Source organism: Antechinus flavipes, chromosome 3 (genome assembly GCF_016432865.1).
Source record: "Antechinus flavipes isolate AdamAnt ecotype Samford, QLD, Australia chromosome 3, AdamAnt_v2, whole genome shotgun sequence".
Taxonomy (NCBI): domain Eukaryota; kingdom Metazoa; phylum Chordata; class Mammalia; order Dasyuromorphia; family Dasyuridae; genus Antechinus; species Antechinus flavipes.
The window spans coordinates 565,542,855-565,562,917 of NC_067400.1; the positions used below are offsets into that span (position 1 = coordinate 565,542,855).

Genomic DNA, 20,063 nt, shown 5'->3' on the forward strand with positions numbered 1-20,063 from the left:
TGAAGAAGTGACGTATTAAGACAATTGGTATTGAGAAGCATCATGAATAGGGTTCTTTTGGAACTTTGTCAATGTTGCTCTATGAGAGAGGAATCTATTCTTTTGTACTTTACTGAATTATTGCTCAATTAATGAAGGTTCCATGTTGTAGATGTAGATGTATTGTGTTGAGTCCTGTTCATTGAGCAGTGCTATTTTGAATGAGCATACTCTTTTTTTTTTTTTTTTTTTTGGAAAGAGATAAGATTTTTTTTTTTTCTTCTGGTTATACATGTAACATTTATTTTTTTAAAAACACATTTCCTTATGAATCATGTTGGTAGAGAAAACTCAGAACAAAAGGGGAAACCTCAAGAGGAAAAAAAAAAAAAAAGTGAACATAGCATGCTTTGATTCATAGTCCTCTCTCTGGATGCAGATGGCATTTTCCATCCAAAGTTTATTGGGATTGCCTTGGATCACTGAACTGCTGAGAAAAACTAAGTCTTTCAGTTGATCATTGCACAATCTTGCTATTACTGTGTTCAATATATTCCTAATTCACTTAGCATCAGTTCATGGAAATCTTTCCAGGCCTTTCTAAAATGAACTTGTTCATCGTTTTTTATAGAATTATAATCCATTATTTTCATATACCATAATCTATTCAGCCATATCCCAATTGATGGCCAGCTACTAATTTTCCATTTTTTTGTCACCACAAAAAGAGCTCCTACAAACATTTTTGCATATGTGGATCTTTTCCCCTCTTTTATGATTTCCTTGGAGTGCAGATCTACTAGTGGAATGGGCCTACTCTTAAATGCCATTATGGGCCTTATACCCCTCAATGAATGAATTGATCACCATTTTAGATTCTTAAGGATTTTGCATAGGAATTTGAAAAGAGAAATCTGATATTTGTAATATTTTAGGAAATTTAATCCGTTTTCTACAATGTTTTTGTTTTTGTTCATTAGGGCAAAATGTCCCAGAATTTTCGTGCCAGCTATACTGAAACACTTGGGAAGTTGGAGACACAGTATTGTAAATTGATGGTGAGTAGTGACTGGATCTTTGTTGGGCTATTGATGGGAGATTCCAGGATTCAATTGACAGCTGGGTTCACTGACTTCCTGAGAAAGCTGAAAGTATGGGCCATTATGTTCAAATGCATACACAAATACACATTAGAGGTGGTGTGGATCTTTGAGACTATCCAGCTATAATGTGACAATGATAAAGTGTCTGACTTGATAAGATCATACAGCTAATAATGTCAGAGCTAGGATTCATAGACTCTCGAGTTAATGGATAAATATTAATTTAGCACAGGACTAAGAAAAGATTTTTGGGTCAGTCTAACTTTCTCAAAATTGAGATTGATTCATTAATGACTATTCTTTGGATCCAGTCTTACAATCTATTTTGAATTCTAATAGATTACCAATTACTTTCTATACGTATTTTTTACCAGGTTCTTAAAAATGGCGTGAGAGACTTTTATCACATTCTTAGCCTGAATTAATTTTAAAAAATGATTAAAAACTCACTTTGTGTCTAGAATTCTCCTAAGCTCTGAAGATACAAATAAAAAGACAACTACAGTTGCCCTGTAGGAGCTGACACTTGGGGGAAGATAGTAGTCAGGAGAGTGCTGGTCTGGGAGGGAAATGTAGAACCAGAAAGTTGTAGGATTGGTGAATGGGACTACAGGAGAGTGATAGAACCTTTTTAGAATCCATGGAAGAAATGATTTCATCAGGATTTCAGAACTGGAAGGTAGAGGGTAAGAAGACAGGGTAGAGTATTATATAAGTCAGCAAGGCCACTGGGAATGACTGGGGAGTCAGAAATAAAATGAAGCATGGGGAAGGCCTATCTAAAGGACTACATCCTACAAAGAGCTCTTAATAGCTAATAAGCACACACTAATTAGGGCAGCAGACCTTTTTATGAGGTGACAGAGTTCAGACTTCTAAAACAACCTTCCTGATTCTAGCAGACTAGTGCCTTGGTCAAAAAGGAAAATGAGGTTGGTCCAACATGGCTTCTTGCTGATAAAGCCATGCTGTTTCCTTGAGATCCTTGTTCCTTTTTTTGTCAAGTTCACTAACTAATCAAATTTAATCATTCAGTACCTTGGGAATATTGTTTGTTTGGACCTAGTGGTTTTAAGTCATTATGGCTTTTGATGAGGTCATTTTCCCTTATCTTGCATCTTTAATTCTCTGTTAGGCATTTTAGTTGAATCTTTTCTACTTCAAATCTTATTCTTCTGGTCATAGAAGACAGAAACGTAAGACTTGAATAGTCCTTCCTTTTCCCTTCTTTATGATCGTTATTTTAGCCACTTGTTCATTACATTACAGAATCATTCCATACTTTTGCTTTCCAGTTTCTTTCCTGCCCTTGTTTCTGTCTTCTGTGTTTGTCTCTTTAAAATCAGTTATGTCTTTTCTCCACATCAGAATTGTTTCTCTTCAGAATTTCATATTTGAAAGCTCATTCCTTCTGGGCTAATTTTCCTGTATGATGTCAATCCTTGAGACACTATCTGGCCTTTTGCTCAGCTTTTGGAATAGTCTTTTCTCGAAATTTAGAGGCACCTGTCAAATGATACTCAGCTTTCCTCTCCTATTCTGTCATAAATTCTATAACAAAATAGTTACTTCTTCCAAACATCTCTGTCATTTCTATTACAGATCTTGTTGGTCAGAATCAGGTCCAGAATACCAATCTCTTTCTTACAATGTGGCTTCTATTTTTTGGAGGATGACATTATCAAGGAAAGCTGTTAACTTTCTGTATTTTAGATATATTACATATAATTATATTAATATGTAATATATATATGTAAACATAGAAAAAATAGATATATATTTTAGATGCCAGCATGTCATAGTGGGTAGAGAACAGATCCTGAACTAGGAAGATGCAAATTCAACTCCACTCTTTGATCTGTGCTGGTCATGAGATTCTGGACTTCTTCCCATGTTGAAGCTACTCTCCATAATCACTCTTTCAGTAGATATATACTAAAAGTTAAGTTTTTTTTCTTCTTTTTTCCTATTTAAATTCATCTTCATTAAAATTGTAACTGTTCTAACACATCTTTACTTCATTAGATTTGCACTATCCTGGACCAAGAATTCATTGTTAGAATATTTTAAGTTATGTTCCAGAATTATTCATACCTTGTTTTCAGATACTATCTTCTTAACTATCTGTTCATTTCCCAAATATACTTCTCTTCAGATGCTCTTGCTTTTTTTAGGTAGCAGTCATATGTGTGTATATATCTACACACACATACACATATATACTTTTTTTTTTTTAAATAACTTTTTATTGACAGAACCCATGCCAGGGTAATTTTTTACAGCATTATCCCTTGCACTCACTTCTGTTCCGATTTTTCCCCTCCTTCCCTCCACCCCCTCCCCCAAGATGGCAAGCAGTCCTTTACATGTTAAATAGGTTACAGTATATCCTAGATACAATATATGTGTGCAGAACCGAACAGTTTTCTTGTTGCACAGGGAGAATTGGATTCAGAAGGTAAAAATAACCCGGGAAGAAAAACAAAAATGCAAGCAGTTTATATTCATTTCCCAGTGTTCTTTCTTTGAGTGTAGCGACTTCTGTCCATCCTTGATCAATTGAAACTGAATTAGCTCTCTTTATCGAAGAGATCCACTTCCATCAGAATACATCCTCATACAGTATCATTGTTGAGGTATATAATGATCTCCTGGTTCTGCTCATTTCACTTAGCATCAGTTCATGTAAGTCTCGCCAGTCCTCTCTGTATTCATCCTGCTGGTCATTTCTTACAGAACAATAATATTCCATAACATTCATCTACCAAAATTTACCCAATCATTCTCCAATTGATGGGCATCCATTCATTTTCCAGCTTCTAGCCACTACAAACAGGGCTGCCACAAACATTTTGGCACATACAGGTCCCTTTCCCTTCTTTAGTATCTTTTTGGGGTATAAGCCCAGTAGAAACACTGCTGGATCAAAGGGTATGCACAGGTTGATAACTTCTTGAGTATAGTTCCAAATTGCTCTCCAGAATGGCTGGATGTGTTCACAATTCCACCAACAATGTATCAGTGTCCCTGTTTTCCCACATCCCCTCCAACATTCCGCATTATCTTTCCCTGTCTCTCTAGCCAATCTGACAGGGGTGTAGTGGTATTTTCAGAGTTGTCTAATTTGCATTTCTCTGATTAATGATTATTTGGAGCATATTTTATATGTCTACAAATAGTTTTAATTTCTTCATCTGAGAGTTGTCTGTTCATATCCTTTGACCATTTATCAATTGGAGAATGGCTTATTTCTTATAAATTAGAGTCAATTCTCTATATATTTTGGAAATGAGGTCTTTATCAGAACCTTTGACTGTAAAAATGTTTTCCCAGTTTATTATCTCCCTTCTAATCTTGTCTTCATTAGTTTTGTTTGTACAAAAACTTTTCAACTTGATATAATCAAAATTTTCTATTTTGTGATTAATGGTGATCTCTAGTTCTTCTTTGGTTATAAATTCCTTCCTCTTGCACAGGTCTGAGAGGTAAACTATCCTATGCTCTTCCAACTTATTTATAATCTCATTCTTTATGCCTAGATCATGAACCCATTTTGACCTTATATTGGTGTAGTGTTAAGTGTGGGTCAGTGCCTAGTTTCTGCCATACTAATTTCCAATTTTCCCAGCAATTTTTGTCAAACAATGCGTTCTTATCCCAAAAACTGGGGTCTTTGGGTTTGTCAAACACTAGATTGTTAAATTATTGACTGTTTTGTCCTTTGAACCTAACCTATTCCATTGATCAACTAGTCTATTTCTTAGCCAATACCAGATGGTTTTAGTAACCGCTGCTTTATAATATAATTTTAGATCTGGTACAGCTAGGGACATATATACTTTTTTAAGAAAAAGAAGAAGAAAGAAGGTTTGACAGTAAATGAATGTGCCACACCATCTAACAATAATTCTGAACCTTTCCTTGTCATTATTCAAATTATCTTCCACTGCTCACTTCTTTATTTCTTTCCTCCTCAACTCAATCCTCACAGTGTTCATTTTGAAGTTATTTATCCCTTCCACTGTGTTCTCTGGAATATCTCTTCCACAGGTAACAAATTTGCTTTAATTTTAAATCTTTTCCTTTCCCATTCCTTCCATCTTCTGGCTCTCATTAAGACCTAACTCCTTCTCAATAGCATTGTCTCCCTGGCTATCTTTTCCAGCACTAGTTAAACTTTTCCCCATTTCCCCTTTGAGTAAGGTAGGAGAGTTGGAACATCCCTTGTTTCCATTGCCATTTCCAAGCTCTCTATCAGTATCACTCAATAATCTCTTTTTTGTTGACTTAGTCCATATATATCACCTAATAAAAATTCTGCTAGTTTCTGGCTAACAACCTCCAGGTCATGCCCCTTCTTTCCATAGTTCTCAATTTACTCATTTCTCATGACTTATTTCCTTTTCAGTTACACACTGAGCTGGATTTGACCATCAAAATGCACCTCTTTCATATTCCTGACCTTTTGAACTTCTTTTATCTGATAAAAATCTATTGTCATGAGGGCAGCTAGGTGGCATAGTGGATGGAGCACCAGTCCTGAAGTCAGGAGGACCTGAGTTCAAAACCAGCCTCAGATACTTAACACTTCCTAGCTGTGTGACCCTGGGCAAGTTACTTAACCCCAATTACCTCGGGGGGGGGGGATTGGGGGGGGATCTATTGTTATTCCTCCTCTCCCTTTGCCTTGCAATCCCAAATCACAATTTCCAGCCCACATCTCTGCAGTTCTTTCCCAAGCTGGCATCCCTGCATTGGTTTCTTTACTCTTTCTTCCCCTCTTGGTTTTGGCAATCCTGTTCATTATAATCTCTTCTCCCAAGTTCCTTACCTTACATTTTATCATCAGTCTTTCCCTTCCAAACCTTAACCATGGATTATTTCCACTCACTGTCCACTGCCTTTGCTCTAAATATGTGCTATTGACTGAAGTTAGAGAAATCATGAAACTGTGCTGCCTGTGTCCCCTACAAACTTATTACATAATCTCAATTGAACTCTCATACAGCAAAGCAGTCCTTTTATATATTTCCTTATTTGATTCACTATCTCAAACTTTTCCATATCTTCCATAGCTTGCCTTCCCTCTATTCTCTCAGTTAAGAACTTTACTTCAAATTTGTTTTCCTTCATTCATTATTACTACCAAGAGTACCACCACCTTCTTAGACACTTGAGCTTGCAAATTAGATGTCATCTTCTTAGCCTCTCTCCCTTCCTTTCTACTCCTCATTCCTGTCATCCCCATTCAGTCAATTGCCAAATCTTGTAGATTTTACTTTTTGATTTCTCTTTATATACCTAATGTCCTCTGACATTGTTATGCCTTTTCGTTAGTCTTTTCTGCTTCAAGTCTCTCTCTACTTCTTTGTTCCTCCTCATCTGTCTTCTAGCCTTATCAGCTACATTCAAGTGCCACCTAAATTTTCTGTGAGGAACCCTTTCCCAATTCGCTTTATTGCTGCTTGTGTCTTCCCTCTTTTGATTAACTCAAACTTATCTGTATGTATCTTGTTTGTTCATGGTTGTTTGTATGTTGTCTCCCTCATTAGACTTTGAGTTTCATGAGAACTTCTTTTTTTTTAAAATTTTTTTTTTACTTTAAAATAATTTTTTATAGCCATATATGTTATATTTACACACATACATACACATACACACAAGAATTATATTTTGTTGTTTATATAATCACATATATAATTTACACATACACACATACATACAAATATATCCACAAGGCATTATATATGTTTGTATATACAGCCACATATATTATATTTACACTTACAGACAAAATGGGCACTGATGAAGCATATATATCATATGTATATATACACACATACATATATATATATATATATATATATATATACACACACACACATATATTTGTGTATAGCTATGCATATATTCTAAATATACTTTTTCTTCCCCATATTCCAGTCTTGTGCCTTGATGCAGAAGGTCTTTTAGATCACTATATGGTTGAATGTGTCCCAGTGCACTAAATAGATAAGAAAAGAATATAAACTATACATAAGACCCTCCAAAAGTTTTTATTTTAAAAATATTATGCAAAGGTAAAAGGTTGTTTATGCCTTTTCTAGATTAAATTCTGAGATATATTGAGATAGGACAGGGCCTCCAGTAGCACTTGATGCAAGAGAGTTTTCCCCTTGCCCCATAATTTCTCATTGGCTCCCATAGGTTCTTTATGGTACCTTAGTTGACATTAGCTGTGAGGTGGTCAATTAAATGCAGCTTGTTTACTTTCCTGAGGGTCAGGCCAATCACAATCTTTCTTTTTTGTGTGTGTGTGAGTGGGTTGGGGAGGAGACATTTATTTGGTCACTCCAAATACAGGATTTGGAGGCACAGGAGTCAAGGGCATGTTACAGTGTGCCTGACCATGGAAAGCACAATGGCAAGTGAAAAGAACATCGACTCTGAAGATAGAGGACTTGAATGAAACACTTGAGTCTTGCAGTGTATCCTTCAATTTCTCATCTTTGTTGAAGTAGTTGTAGGAGGAGTTGGGTTAAACTGTATCCTCTTACTTTACTATGTTGTCTAGTTTCTCCTTTTTCTACTTCTCTTGATTCCTGTTGTTGGAGATCAAATTTTTTGTTTTAAATCTGGTTTTTTCCTTAGAAATAGATGGAATTCCTCGATTTCATTAAATGTCCATCTTCTTCCGTGGAAAAAAATACTCAGCTTAGCTGGGTAGTTTATTCTTGGCTGCATTCCAACTTCTTTTGCCTTTCTTTATATCTCAAGTAGAGCAGATGCTTAATAAAAAAAATTTTTGGCTGCTTTGTTGACTTCCATCTCTGCAAAGTGAAGTGAACATATCTTCTCATATCTCTTTTAGGACCGTGATTGTTGTTTATAAATTTTCATCATTCACTTTTTGTTGAGTTGTCTGTTCTTTCCATTTACATTGTTAGTCACTTTCAATGTCATTTTCTTTTCACTCTGCCTCAAGGCAGAATAATATTCTGTTACATTCATGTATCACAGTTTGTTTAGACAATCCCCAATCAATGTATTTTGTTCTCAATTCTTTGCTATGCAAAAATGTTCTTTATTCTTATTAATGACCTCCTTGGGGGGGGGAGTATAAGCTTGGAGTGACTGAGTTCAAAGATTTGGACATTTTGGTCACTTTGCATCATTCCAAATGCTTTCTAAAATGTTTGTAATAATCCACAGATCTACTATCAATGTATCAGTATCCCTGTTTTCCCATTATCCTCCAACATAGATTATTCAGATCTTTTGTAATTTTTACTAATGGATAACATATGTTTTTTGTCTTCTAACAAATTTGAATTCCTGAAATCATTTTCTGACCCTGATCACTGAGAAACAGAGCTTAATTAATTTCATCATTCATTATGTTATAAATTTATTCCTTTTCAAGCATATGAATAAATAATTTTAATATGTCATCTTTTGCTTTGTACAGGAAACCTCCAGCTTCCGCCTCCGACACCTCCAGAGTTTGCATAAATTTGTCTCCAGAGCTACAACTGAGTTGATCTGGTTGAATGAAAAGGAGGAGGAGGAATTGGCATTTGATTGGAGTGACAACAATCCCAATATCACAGCCAAGAAAAATTACTTCTCTGTAAGTTTAATGTAGGGACCATTGTTACTCGCCTATGTTGAAAGGGGCTGGACTGTTAGGTGACATCACTGCCTGGACATTGATTGCTTGTGTGAGATAAAACAAACAAACCAACAAACCACCACCAACAAAAAACAAACAAACAAAAAAACCAAAACTTGGATGTTACTGTTGGAATCCCTTGATCGCTGACTAAATTTGGAAAGGTTGGGAGGCTGGAGTAGCATTCTGAGGATTGAAGTATCTTCATTATTTTACTCTTGGCTACCTGACAGCTCTGAATTCTATTATTTCCCCTTCTTAAGAGTAGATCCATTTGATTATACTTTTATTATTATCAGTAGGGAAGGAAAAAGTATGAGAATAAACATTTATATAGCTAAGGACTGTGCTAAACACTTTATAAGCCATCACTTCTAATGGCATCTCATTTTGTTCCCTTCTCTTTCCTGCTTACGGCTTTCTCTTTCTTTGACTTAAGTCAATTCTGTCAATTTTCCTTTCTCTACCTTCTTCCCTGGCTTTTATTCCTCTCCTTACCATTTAATGTGGTGAGCATTTCCCAATTTTTGTCATTGGATCTTACTCCTCTATACTCTTCTTTGGAGAGCTGCTCTGTTTTAGATCTCCCAGTAGATGGATGTCTACTGAATCTGCATCCTAATCCTAATCTCCTTACAGCATTATATGGTGAATGTTTCTTTAATTGTTTTTTATGATAGTTCTACTCTTGATGTTCCTTATTTATTAAAATTTAACTTACCCACATTTCTATTCCTCCCCAGCTATCTTTTTCTCCCAGTTTTTTTTGTCTCTGTCAATCGCATACAACTAGGCTCAAACTCTTAGAATTATTCTTGACTGTTTTTTATTTTCATCCCTTATATATAGTCACTCTACAAGTCCTATAAACTCTTTCAAAATATTTTTGAATTCATCCTTCCATTCTTTTCCTTTGTCCAAAACCCTTTTTGCCTCATGCCTGGAACATTGAGAATAACTTTGGAATATTTTTGTTTTCATTTTTCTCTCTAAAGCTTCATGTTTGGGGAGGGGGAGGGGAGAACCAAAATAAAGCATCCTTTTTTGTCATGTCTCTCCCATCCTGAGAACCTTCAGTGACTCATCATTGCCTCTAGAATCCAGTCCAAACTCTTCTTCCTGGCATTCATGTCTGATTTAACTGGCTTTAGTTTCTACTATTCAGTAACACTAAACTACCATCTTACAGACTGTTCTTATTGTCTCCTGAGGGAGCCTTCTTGCCTTCGCTCTTGATGGGCTTCTCCTCCTTCTGCTCTTCATGTCTCCTTTCCCCGTTCTTTTCAACTGCCCCATATATTTCTCTAAAACCTAATTATCCTTGAAAGCCATGCCCAGGCCTTAGCTCTATCATAAAGACTTTTTCTTTAAAGACAACTTCTTTGACTCATGTTAATTGTTCTCTCCTCTAAAAACTCTTATCATTTATTGGAAATACCTCTCCCCCTCCCCAGTCATTTATAGTTCAAGTTATCAGTTGTTGTCTCATGTTTGTCATATCTTGTTTCCCCTATGGAATTTGGAGCGAAGACATGTCTTCTAATCTTTTGTATTTCCCATATCTATCCCAGAGCTTTCATTGAAGGCTTTTGCTGAATACTTAAGTGAGTAAAATTAAATTGCATTTTCAGGAGTTAACCATGGAACTGGATGAGAAACAAGAAGTTTTCCGATCTCTGCAAGATACAGCAGAACGTTTGTCACTGGAGAACCACCCAGCAAAGCAGACTGTTGAGGTATGTGTCTAAAGAAGGGATGATGGTATGTTTTCAGGTGCCCACAGGCCTTTGGAAGAAAGGTCTTGAAATGCAAAGCTTGGTTGAAAACAGATAAATTCCAAAGGTTATTTGTTCTCCTTCTTATCTTGTATGTAAAATAGTATATTTCTTCTATCAGACTCTTGGAGCTGTGTGTCTGAGAAAAGTAAAAAGGAGAACAGATTACATAGGGGAGACTGAAGCCATTTCTTTTAACTAGCTGTCCAGGAAGAGATTGTCTTTTATTTAGTATGGTGTTTTTAATTTAAAAAAGCTGAGAGAATAGGCTGCACACAATAGGCAGATTGGATCTTTTAGCAGAAGTTCTATAGAGTTTTTCTATGTAGCTTCATCTGCCAGTTCCATGTTGGCTTAAGGAAAACCTCAAGGATGTGCCTGCTAATTTTTTCTCTGGGTGTGTATCCCTTTTCCCTGTTGTTTGTTCCCTTCTCAACACAGTACCCATCATGTGTGTTAAGACTTTGGTGTTTTTTAGCAATAGTAATTGTAAATCCACACCCAAAAAAGGAACCTGATTATGGCTTTCTCTATCACTCTCTTTATTTTTAACCTACTTTCTTGAGGGTTTTTATATTCATTAGGGTGGGATATATATGAGTTGTTTGTTTTCTTTTATAACTTGACTTTTATGGAAATTAACTTCACATGTAGTCTCTTAATTGTAGCTGGGGAATAAAGGAAAGAACCTAGAACTCAAAAATCTTAAAAAGAAACAAATGTAAAATAAAATAAAATAAAAACAAAAAAAGAAAGACTTTGGTGTTTTTTCTATAACTCTGATGCCCTCTATCTTTTCTTTTCCAGGCATATAGTGCTGCCATCCAGTCCCAGTGGCAGTGGATGAAACAATTATGCCATTGTGTGGAACAACATGTAAAGGAGAATAGTGCTTACTTTCAGGTATAAAGCCAGGGGTAGAAGAGAGAGAGAGAGAAGAGAGGAAGAAAATACCATATCAGGAGAATATTGATGGTGTCAGGCGTCAGTCAGGATGGAGAGGGCTTTAGCAGCTTTCTATGGTGTATTTTGCTCCAAAATGAAACATTTTGATTAATTGGTAATTGTGTTCTATGAGAGAGGAGAAATGTTTTCCTCCCCATATACTTTCTTATACTCCTTTAACCATGTTGCACCCTTTCTTAGAGATTTCCTTCTGCCTATTAAATGTTGTTAGATTTCCTGCTGCTTCTTAATTCCATGATAGAGGGTGTTTGGTGGATTAGGTGTCTAAACTCAGCCTGGAGCTCTCTCTGTATCTTTCACAGTTTTAATAGGTGAGGCTCCTGCATCATGGACCTCCCTATTTCAGATGAGATATACATCATGGGAAGTGAGAAGTCCAGAAAATAGGAACAGTGATTTTCTGAAGGAAAAGCAGCTGGAGTTAGTATGGGCTTTTTGCTTATCATTAATGATTGACAGAAGCAGAATATCAAGACTTTCACTTTATATTTTTGTGTGCCTTTTTAACTTACCTGTTACCACTCCAATGTAACAAACAGACCCTCTCCTGCTTAGCGGAAGCCTTCCTAGCTGGCATCTAGTAATTGCTGTTGTGCTGAGCACAAGGCATCCACTTGCTCCATTGTGTCTCTACAGTTCTTTAGTGATGCAAGAGACCTAGAAACATTCTTGAAGAATTTGCAAGACTCCATCAAACGGAAGTATTCATGTGACCACAATACCAGCTTGTCCCGCCTTGAAGACCTCCTCCAGGATTCCATGGTGGGTGTTGCTAGAGTATCAGCTGGGATACTACTTTCTGTCTTCATAAAGTACCATGAAAAATCAGAATCATATGGCTGAGGATACCATTTTTGGAATGTTAGGAGGGGGTCAACTTGATAAAGTGTGGGCTGTTATTCAGTTAGTAGTTTAAGAAATCAATTTCCTTCTGTCCCCTCCTCATCTTTTCTATTCTCCTCTTTGTCCTTCTTTGTAGAAGCTATTGATAAATCATATTTTTATAGCACTTTAAGGTTAACAGATCATTGTCTCTCAGCACTTTCTGAAGTATAGAGTGGGAAAATGGTCCTCATTTTTCAAATAAGGAAGCAGAGACTCTGACTAGTCACAGTCATTGTCCAAGATCATACAGTTAAGAAGTGTAACAGCTGGCACTTGGACTTCACCATCATTCCTGTTTCCACAGCACCAGGATGCCTCTTTGCTTCCATGTTGATAAGATTCCACAGATTATTGACATGTAATCCAAAGCACTATCTCTGTGCCAGTCATGATCATACTCTCTTTGTAGCAGCTTGGTTTTAACTTGCTAACTGGATATGAGGCAGAACAATGACAGAGGGACATGGCATCAAATTTCTTTGTAATTCTCTCAACTAGGCCGAGGGGAAAATGTGAGCTGTTTGTAAATGATGAAACCTATATTTGTGTTAAATTTTTCCTCAGCCCTCTTCTCTGTGGAGCTATAAGGTAATAGGCATTTGGTATTCATCATGCTCAGTGTTTAAACCTAACTTATATGTAGTTCAACAAAAGCATGAATAGTGCTTGGTGGAATAATGCTTGTATTGAACTTTTAACTTTCCCAAGCCTTTGCATGTCCATTATTTCACTATATATTGGAAGGGCCTGAAACAAATCCAAATCCTATTTATGCTCATTTACCATTGAAAATCAGTCCCTTAAGAGATCTAGTAATATAGCCAATATGAGCAAGACTACTCTGTGATTAAATGCCAGTGGACAATGTACAGAGTTGGAGGGGTAGACAGGGCTCAGATTGCAATTCTGTTTGAATTGAAAGTAATAATAGCAGATGACACTGATTACAGTGCTTTAAAGCTTACAAAATGCCGTTATCTCATTAAATTCCCATAACTTTTCCATGAGATAGGTGCTATAGCATTTTCATTTTTACAGATGAGAAAATGGGTTGAATCCTGGGGGATAGCTGATAAACAATATTAATTATCCTTGGTGTAGGAGTTGATAAAAGATCTCTTCCTAAATGTTAGATATTAAAGGCATCACTCAGGTGGAAGAGCCACAAACATGAAAGAGGCAGATGGTATCCTGTACCATCATCTTCTTTACACAGAATAATTCTTTTGCAATTGTTATCATTTCTCCTCTTCTAGAGAGTTGTTTGCTATGTTCCCTCCTTTCCAGGTCAAGGGCATCAAGTTGGTGAAGTCACTGGGGTCATGGAGTCACCTGGGTCTGCTCTCTCCTTTTACTCTCAGGCTGTCATGTACAGGAGCATCTGTCTTAGCTTCTGGTTCTTTTCAGAATTCTCTTTGCTAAGTATTTGATCTCCGAAAGTGGAGACAGACTTGTGACTATTGGTTAGACAGATATTGACATGATAAATGCCAGGAAGATGAGACTTCAAGCATGGAACAGTATGACTGTCCTGATATATTCCATTCTTCTTTCATAACTAATGAGTTAAAGTTGTATTTCTTTCAATCATGCTCCCTGGGACAGGCACAGGTAGTTCAGTATTTATTATTCTTTTCTTGAATATTCTTAATTCAATAATGGCATTTCTTGCATTATTAACTCTTTACCCTTCATCACATCTACTTCCTCTTCTGGGGACTTTTATTCCTCAAAATGGGCTTGAACCATCTTGGCTAAATAAATAGCTATTACACTCTATCCTCCAATGGAATTGGCAATATTCTGTTAACCAGTTCTGTTTAAAGAAGCTCATGTATTTGTAAGATAATTGATTAGGAGTCTTGAGAGTTTTAATTATCTATGCTCTTTCTCTTAAACTAACCAAATTTTTCTAAATCTCTTAAGTCATATTTATTTACATAATATCTTTTGACTATGATACCTTTGCTACCAGTCATGGTCCAAGAAGTTAGATTCTTGAGTTTCTCTGAGCTTTTCTAATTTAATAAATGGTGGATCTCATAGTACAATTTGGAGGATAGACTTCTATTCTGTAGAACTGAGAATTGGGTATAACACTCTAGTAGTCTCTCACAGGAAGGGTGGGAACAACTGGGTTATATCAATGAAAGCTTATTTTACAATTATTATATTCTCATTTTCTTTTTTTGCATGTGGATTTGTGATCATTGGGAAGGAAACAGAGAGAACTGTAAAACTCAGTGCTCCAGCACTTGGTGAAAAGACAGAAATGTATGCTCCTTGCTCCTTCAGTCCTCTGTTTCTCTGATAGCTCCATGGAGAATCCTTGCCCAAGATATGACATTCTCTTGCAGGGGATGGGTGTGTTATTACGTTATTTTAGTTGACTGTTAGTCACTCAACTAGAAATATTTATATTTGTATTTTTTTTTCCTATTTTCTAGGATGAAAAAGAGCAGCTCATTCAGTCAAAGAGTTCTGTTGCCAGTTTAGTAGGGAGGTCAAAAACCATCATTCAGCTGAAGCCACGAAATCCAGACCATGTGCTAAAGAACACCATCTCCATCAAGGCTATCTGTGACTATCGGCAAATTGAGGTAAGCAGACAGAGGAAACTGCTCTGGTTTTCATTACAAAGGAATGGAGAGAAAAAATTTTGGATATTGGGGCAATAGTCTAAAAAGAAGACTGACAGAAAAAGCAGGAAGGTTGTATCTTGAGTAATTGATGATTGTAGACCTATGGAGACAGAGTCTAGGGGAAAAAAAAAATAGATGAAGAAGTGCATAGAACAGTCCTTTTATTTAGAATGTGTCAGTTCTGTAGAATAGAACCCTGGAAATAGAAATGTTAAATCTCTCTCATCTGACTTAACATGTGTCTCAGTTTTTTCCTTTGTAAAATGCCAGTTCCCAGCATCCCTCCCATGAGTCCTGCATAAATTTTTCTAAGAAAAAAACTATTATATAGCCTATTAATAGAAAATTATGATAACATTTCCCTTCTCTTTTGATGGTTGTGGTTGTAAAGAGGGAATTGTCAAGTAAAATCTTGGGGCAGAAACTAAACTTTCTACTTTTTAGTTATCTCTCTTTCTGTGTTTAACATAGTATTATACACATAGTAAGTAGGCCCTTAAAAAAATACTCCCTGAATGCAACAAGCACTGAATGACTCTTCCTCAAAGGTATTATAGAGAAGGCTGGTATTCAAGTCAGCATCTGTCCTATATGCCTTTTGGTAGCTCTTTTTCAGCTCTGAAATTCTATCATGGGAAGGATGTTAATCTGTCTTACAGATGTGAATGTCATTTTTGTACTGTTTTATTTTTCTCTTTTCAAAACTGAAGTTAAACATTTAGGCTTAGGTCACTCTGAATCCATCTCCTAAACCAATTTACTGAGCCTTCTTCAGCTTTCAGTCAGGTCTGGAATTTGTCGTGTTGTCTGTTGTTGCAAACTTGCCTTCCTTGTCTCTGTAGATCACCATCTGCAAGAATGATGAATGTGTATTAGAAGACAATTCCCAGAGGACCAAGTGGAAGGTGATCAGTCCCACAGGAAATGAGGCAATGGTTCCTTCAGTGTGCTTCCTTATTCCTCCACCAAACAAAGATGCCACTGAGGTGGCCAATAGGTACTTCTCCGTGCCACATTTCTGTCTCCTTCTCCCATGTTTGACCATATAATTATTAGAACTGCTAATTTTATAGGCCAAATTTTGCACTTTTGTGATAGTGATCTTTCAGCAGCTCTAGTTTTTCATTTTTATTAACTATAGCTAACATATTGTTGCTTAACTCAAAAGGGAACTTGCACTGTGAGGTTTTTCTATATGTACACATATGTGTCTAGTGTCTAGAAGGTTGAAACTGCAAAGATATTTGTTAGAGCCTCTGGTCCTTTAAAATTATAATATTCTATATTTAACATTTGTGTTTAAAAAATAGTGCAACAGCCCTCTTCAAGCTGTTAAGTAATTTTGTAAATGAATACAAAGATTCTTAAGACTATAACATAATTTAGTTACCTGAGCTTTCATAGTATAGGGGAGTGAGAATGGGAAGGAGAGGTGTGTCATTGCTTTTTTTATGTTTTTAAATTTTCAATAGTGTTCTGTTTTTCCAAATATATGTAATGATAGTTTTCAACATTCACTTTTGTAAGACTTTGTGTTACAAATTTTTCTCCTTCCCTCCTTTACTTCTCCCCTTACCACGACAGCAAGCAATCTGATATACGTTAAATATGTGCAATTCTTTTTGAACATATTTCCATATCGTCATATTATATAAGAAAAATCAGACCAAAAGGGAAAAAACCATGAGAAGAAAACAACCAACCAACAAAAGATGAAAATACTTTGCTTTGATCCATATTCAGTCTCCATAATTCTCTCTCTGGATACAGATGGCATTTTCTTCCTAAATCTATTGGGATTGCCTTGAATTACCTTTTTGTTGAGAAAAGAGCCAAGGCTATCACAGTTGATCACATAATCTTCTTGTTACTGTGTACAATGTTCTCTTGGGTTCTGCTCATTTCACTCAGCTTCAGGTCATGTAAGTCTTTCTAGGCTTTTCTGAAATTAGCCTGCTCATCATTTCTTATAGAACAGTAATATTCCATTACATTCATGTATCACAACTTATTCAGCAATTCCCCAACTGATGGACATCCACTCAGTTTGGAGGGATGTCATTGTTGTAAGGTGAAGCGGAATTAGATTTCTTTTTCTTTTCTTTCCTTCTTGCTTTTTTTTTTTTTAATGCAAGATAGAATTTTAATCCATTTTATCCAAGCTTATATAAGCTATTATGACAACTCTATCCATCTCCAGTGAGGATATTATAAATATTATTTTCCAGAATTATGAAACTGCTCTGGGGTACCCTTCTGCTCATCTCCTGAACTTGGAGTAGACAGTTTAGCTTTTCTTATTCTAACTTTTTTTTTTCACTTAACAAACACCAAATAGACAATTTGCATACATGTAGTAAAATAGAAAAAGAAATCTCCACATAAAAATGAAAGTTTCTATTGTTATATAACTTGCTTGTCTTTATAAGTATATAATAAAATAGTTTTCAAAGCCGTCTTGTTTTTCAAGCCTTCTAACTCTTCTTTTCTCTGCACACACACATACACACACACACAAATCACTTTCTTTTCTGCTAAGTCTGAAACAATGGACTGTGGTAAAAGGAACCTTAGGGTTGGTGTAAGGAGACCTAGATTCTGGTCCTACCTGTAGTGTCTCCTAGCCCTAGACTGATCACTTTGCCTTTATTAGCCTCAATTTTCTCATTTGTAAAATGAGGATAATTAGATTTGTGCTGCTAAAGCATTTTTTAAAAAGTACTTCATAAACTGCACAGTAGTATCTAAATGTGATGTTATTATTATCTTCATGATGGAATGCCAGAACTGAAATGTACCTTTAAGATCATCTAGCCTCCTTCATTTCATGTCTTTGCACTTTACAAACTAGAGAGTGGAAATGTTTTGGTTCACGTTAAATGGGAAGTTAGTACCAGTTCTCCTGTCAGATACAGGAGAACTTTTCATTACATCATGCTGCTTCCCTGCTCTTCCTCATCTGTCTAAAAGTGCTATATGTCTTTGCTGCTATTTTTTTGTGAACTTAGTGGATGAATAACTGATTTCTAAAGTATCTTTAAAACCACAGCATTGAGTATTTGCTACATGCCACCAATATGGGAAACACAAAAATGAAGTTGACTAAAAAAGTTTTCTGTTAGACATTTTGCTGCTGACCTGGTCCAATTTTTGCAGGAAAATTAACTGCTCATTCAGTGGAGCTGATTCCCAAAGAGCTCTCATTTGTTTTTTTCTTGGCCTTGTTCCTATGAAGAGCATATTAGGGTTTGGGTGAATAATCTCAAAATAAACTTTCATTGTTATGTTGTGTTCTGGAGCTATTGTGATTATTCTTTCCAAGAAACATAGTGTTCAGAAAGAGAGAAGTTCTGTCTACTGCTCTGATGAGGCCTCTTTAAGAACATCCCTTTAGTTCTGGGCATTGGTAGGTGGAATCATGTCCAGAAAATTCACTTCAGAATAGTGAAGAGAATAGAGGATATATCCCAGGAAGATCAGGAGAAGGAACTAATAATATCTATCCTGGGAAAAAAAGAAAGCTTAAAAAAGAGGAAATAGGAGAATCACTCACTTCAAGATAATAACCGGGAGAAAGAGGGATTGTATTTCTTCTGCCTGGTCTCAGAACACTCAATTAAGAGCAGAAGTTTCAGAGAGGCAGATTTAGGTTTATCATAAGGAAAACTTTTTTATAATGAGAGCCATCCCTAAGGACAGTTGTCTGTTTCAGGAGCTAATAGGGTGCCTCTTACTGGAGGTCTTTATGAAAAAGCTGGATAAACCATTGTTAGGAATGTTATGTTATTGTTATTCATTCTTTTCAGTCATATCTGACTCTTCATGACCCTGTTTGGGGTTTTCTTGGCTAAAGATACCAGAATGCTTTACTATTTCCTTTTCTTGCTCATTTTACAGATGCAGAAATTAAGGTGTATAGGGTTGAGTGACTTGCCCAGGGTTCACATAGCTGTTGTCTGAGGTCAGATCTGAACTCATATCTTCCTGACTCGAGACCCCATGGGCCACTTGGTTGCCCCCTTCCTCATCTATAAAAGGGAAAAATACCCCTTATAATCAAATAAAATTTATTTTTAAGAGCTAAATACACCCTTCTCATAGCCTAGAAACATTCCTTTGTGTCTGCTGTTTTTAAGGGTCCACAGGTCTTCACGTTACAGGACATATATTGCTACTGATCCTTCATGTGACTGATCATAGGAGAATGTTTAGCATATATGGACTATCTATGGAGTATGTGCTTTCACTCTTTAGGAGATGTTTCCTCTACATGCTTGCACAGAAATGGGAAAGATCGTGTAGTGTCATGGGGGCATATTATTCTCTCTATATATACCTTATTCTTCAGTCCAGCAAGGATTTATTAAGCACCTGCCATGTACAAAATGCAGACATTTTTAAACACATTGGAAGGCCATTAATCACTAGGTCAGCTAGTTCTATTCAGCTATATTTCTTTAAATTCCTTTGGATTTCATCATGTCCCCAGCAACCTGCAAATTTGATCAGCCTTGGTGCACACACTTCATCAGTACCTGAGAACCTTCTGTTCCTCTGATTGGCATTCCATTTAAGGAGAGTGCCCAGGACAACCATATTGGCCACAAGGTTATTGTAAGATTAAATAAGATAATATTTGTAAAGTGCTTAGCACCAACTCTGGCATGTAAATAGGTACTTTGTAAATGTTTTTTCCCCTTCCTTTTCCTATCCTTTTCCTTAGCTCTCTTTTGGATTTCTCTGTCATACCCCATAATGGGTATCTTCTGTGCCCTACTATTCTGCTTTTCAATCTCTTTTTATATGTTGTCTTTCCCCTTTAGATTTTAAAGTTCCACCCTTGAGGGTGGGAACTGTTCATCTTTTTCATAGATATATCCTCAGTGCTTAACACAGTACCTGGCACATAATATGTGCTTAATGTTTGTTGACAAACCAATTAAAAAGATAATTTTTTTGACAATTGCAAAGCAGAAACAACTGACTCTTAGAATCATCTGTGCTTTTGCCATTATCTATGTTTCAATTCTGTTCAGGAAGA

At 36.2% G+C, this 20,063-nt stretch overlaps 1 protein-coding gene across 2 annotated transcripts in view; it reads left to right on the forward strand.

The window, feature by feature from the left end:
• The window catches only part of MACF1 (microtubule actin crosslinking factor 1), a 401,373-nt gene that overhangs the window by 205,288 nt on the left and 176,022 nt on the right, over window positions 1-20,063 (forward strand). For both annotated transcript variants that reach the window (XM_051987753.1, XM_051987752.1), the window contains 7 exons: window positions 960-1,037; window positions 8,551-8,712; window positions 10,386-10,490; window positions 11,337-11,432; window positions 12,132-12,257; window positions 14,828-14,980; window positions 15,865-16,019. In XM_051987753.1, coding sequence (XP_051843713.1) covers window positions 960-1,037; window positions 8,551-8,712; window positions 10,386-10,490; window positions 11,337-11,432; window positions 12,132-12,257; window positions 14,828-14,980; window positions 15,865-16,019 — 875 coding nt within the window. The remainder of the gene's footprint in view (window positions 1-959; window positions 1,038-8,550; window positions 8,713-10,385; window positions 10,491-11,336; window positions 11,433-12,131; window positions 12,258-14,827; window positions 14,981-15,864; window positions 16,020-20,063) is intronic.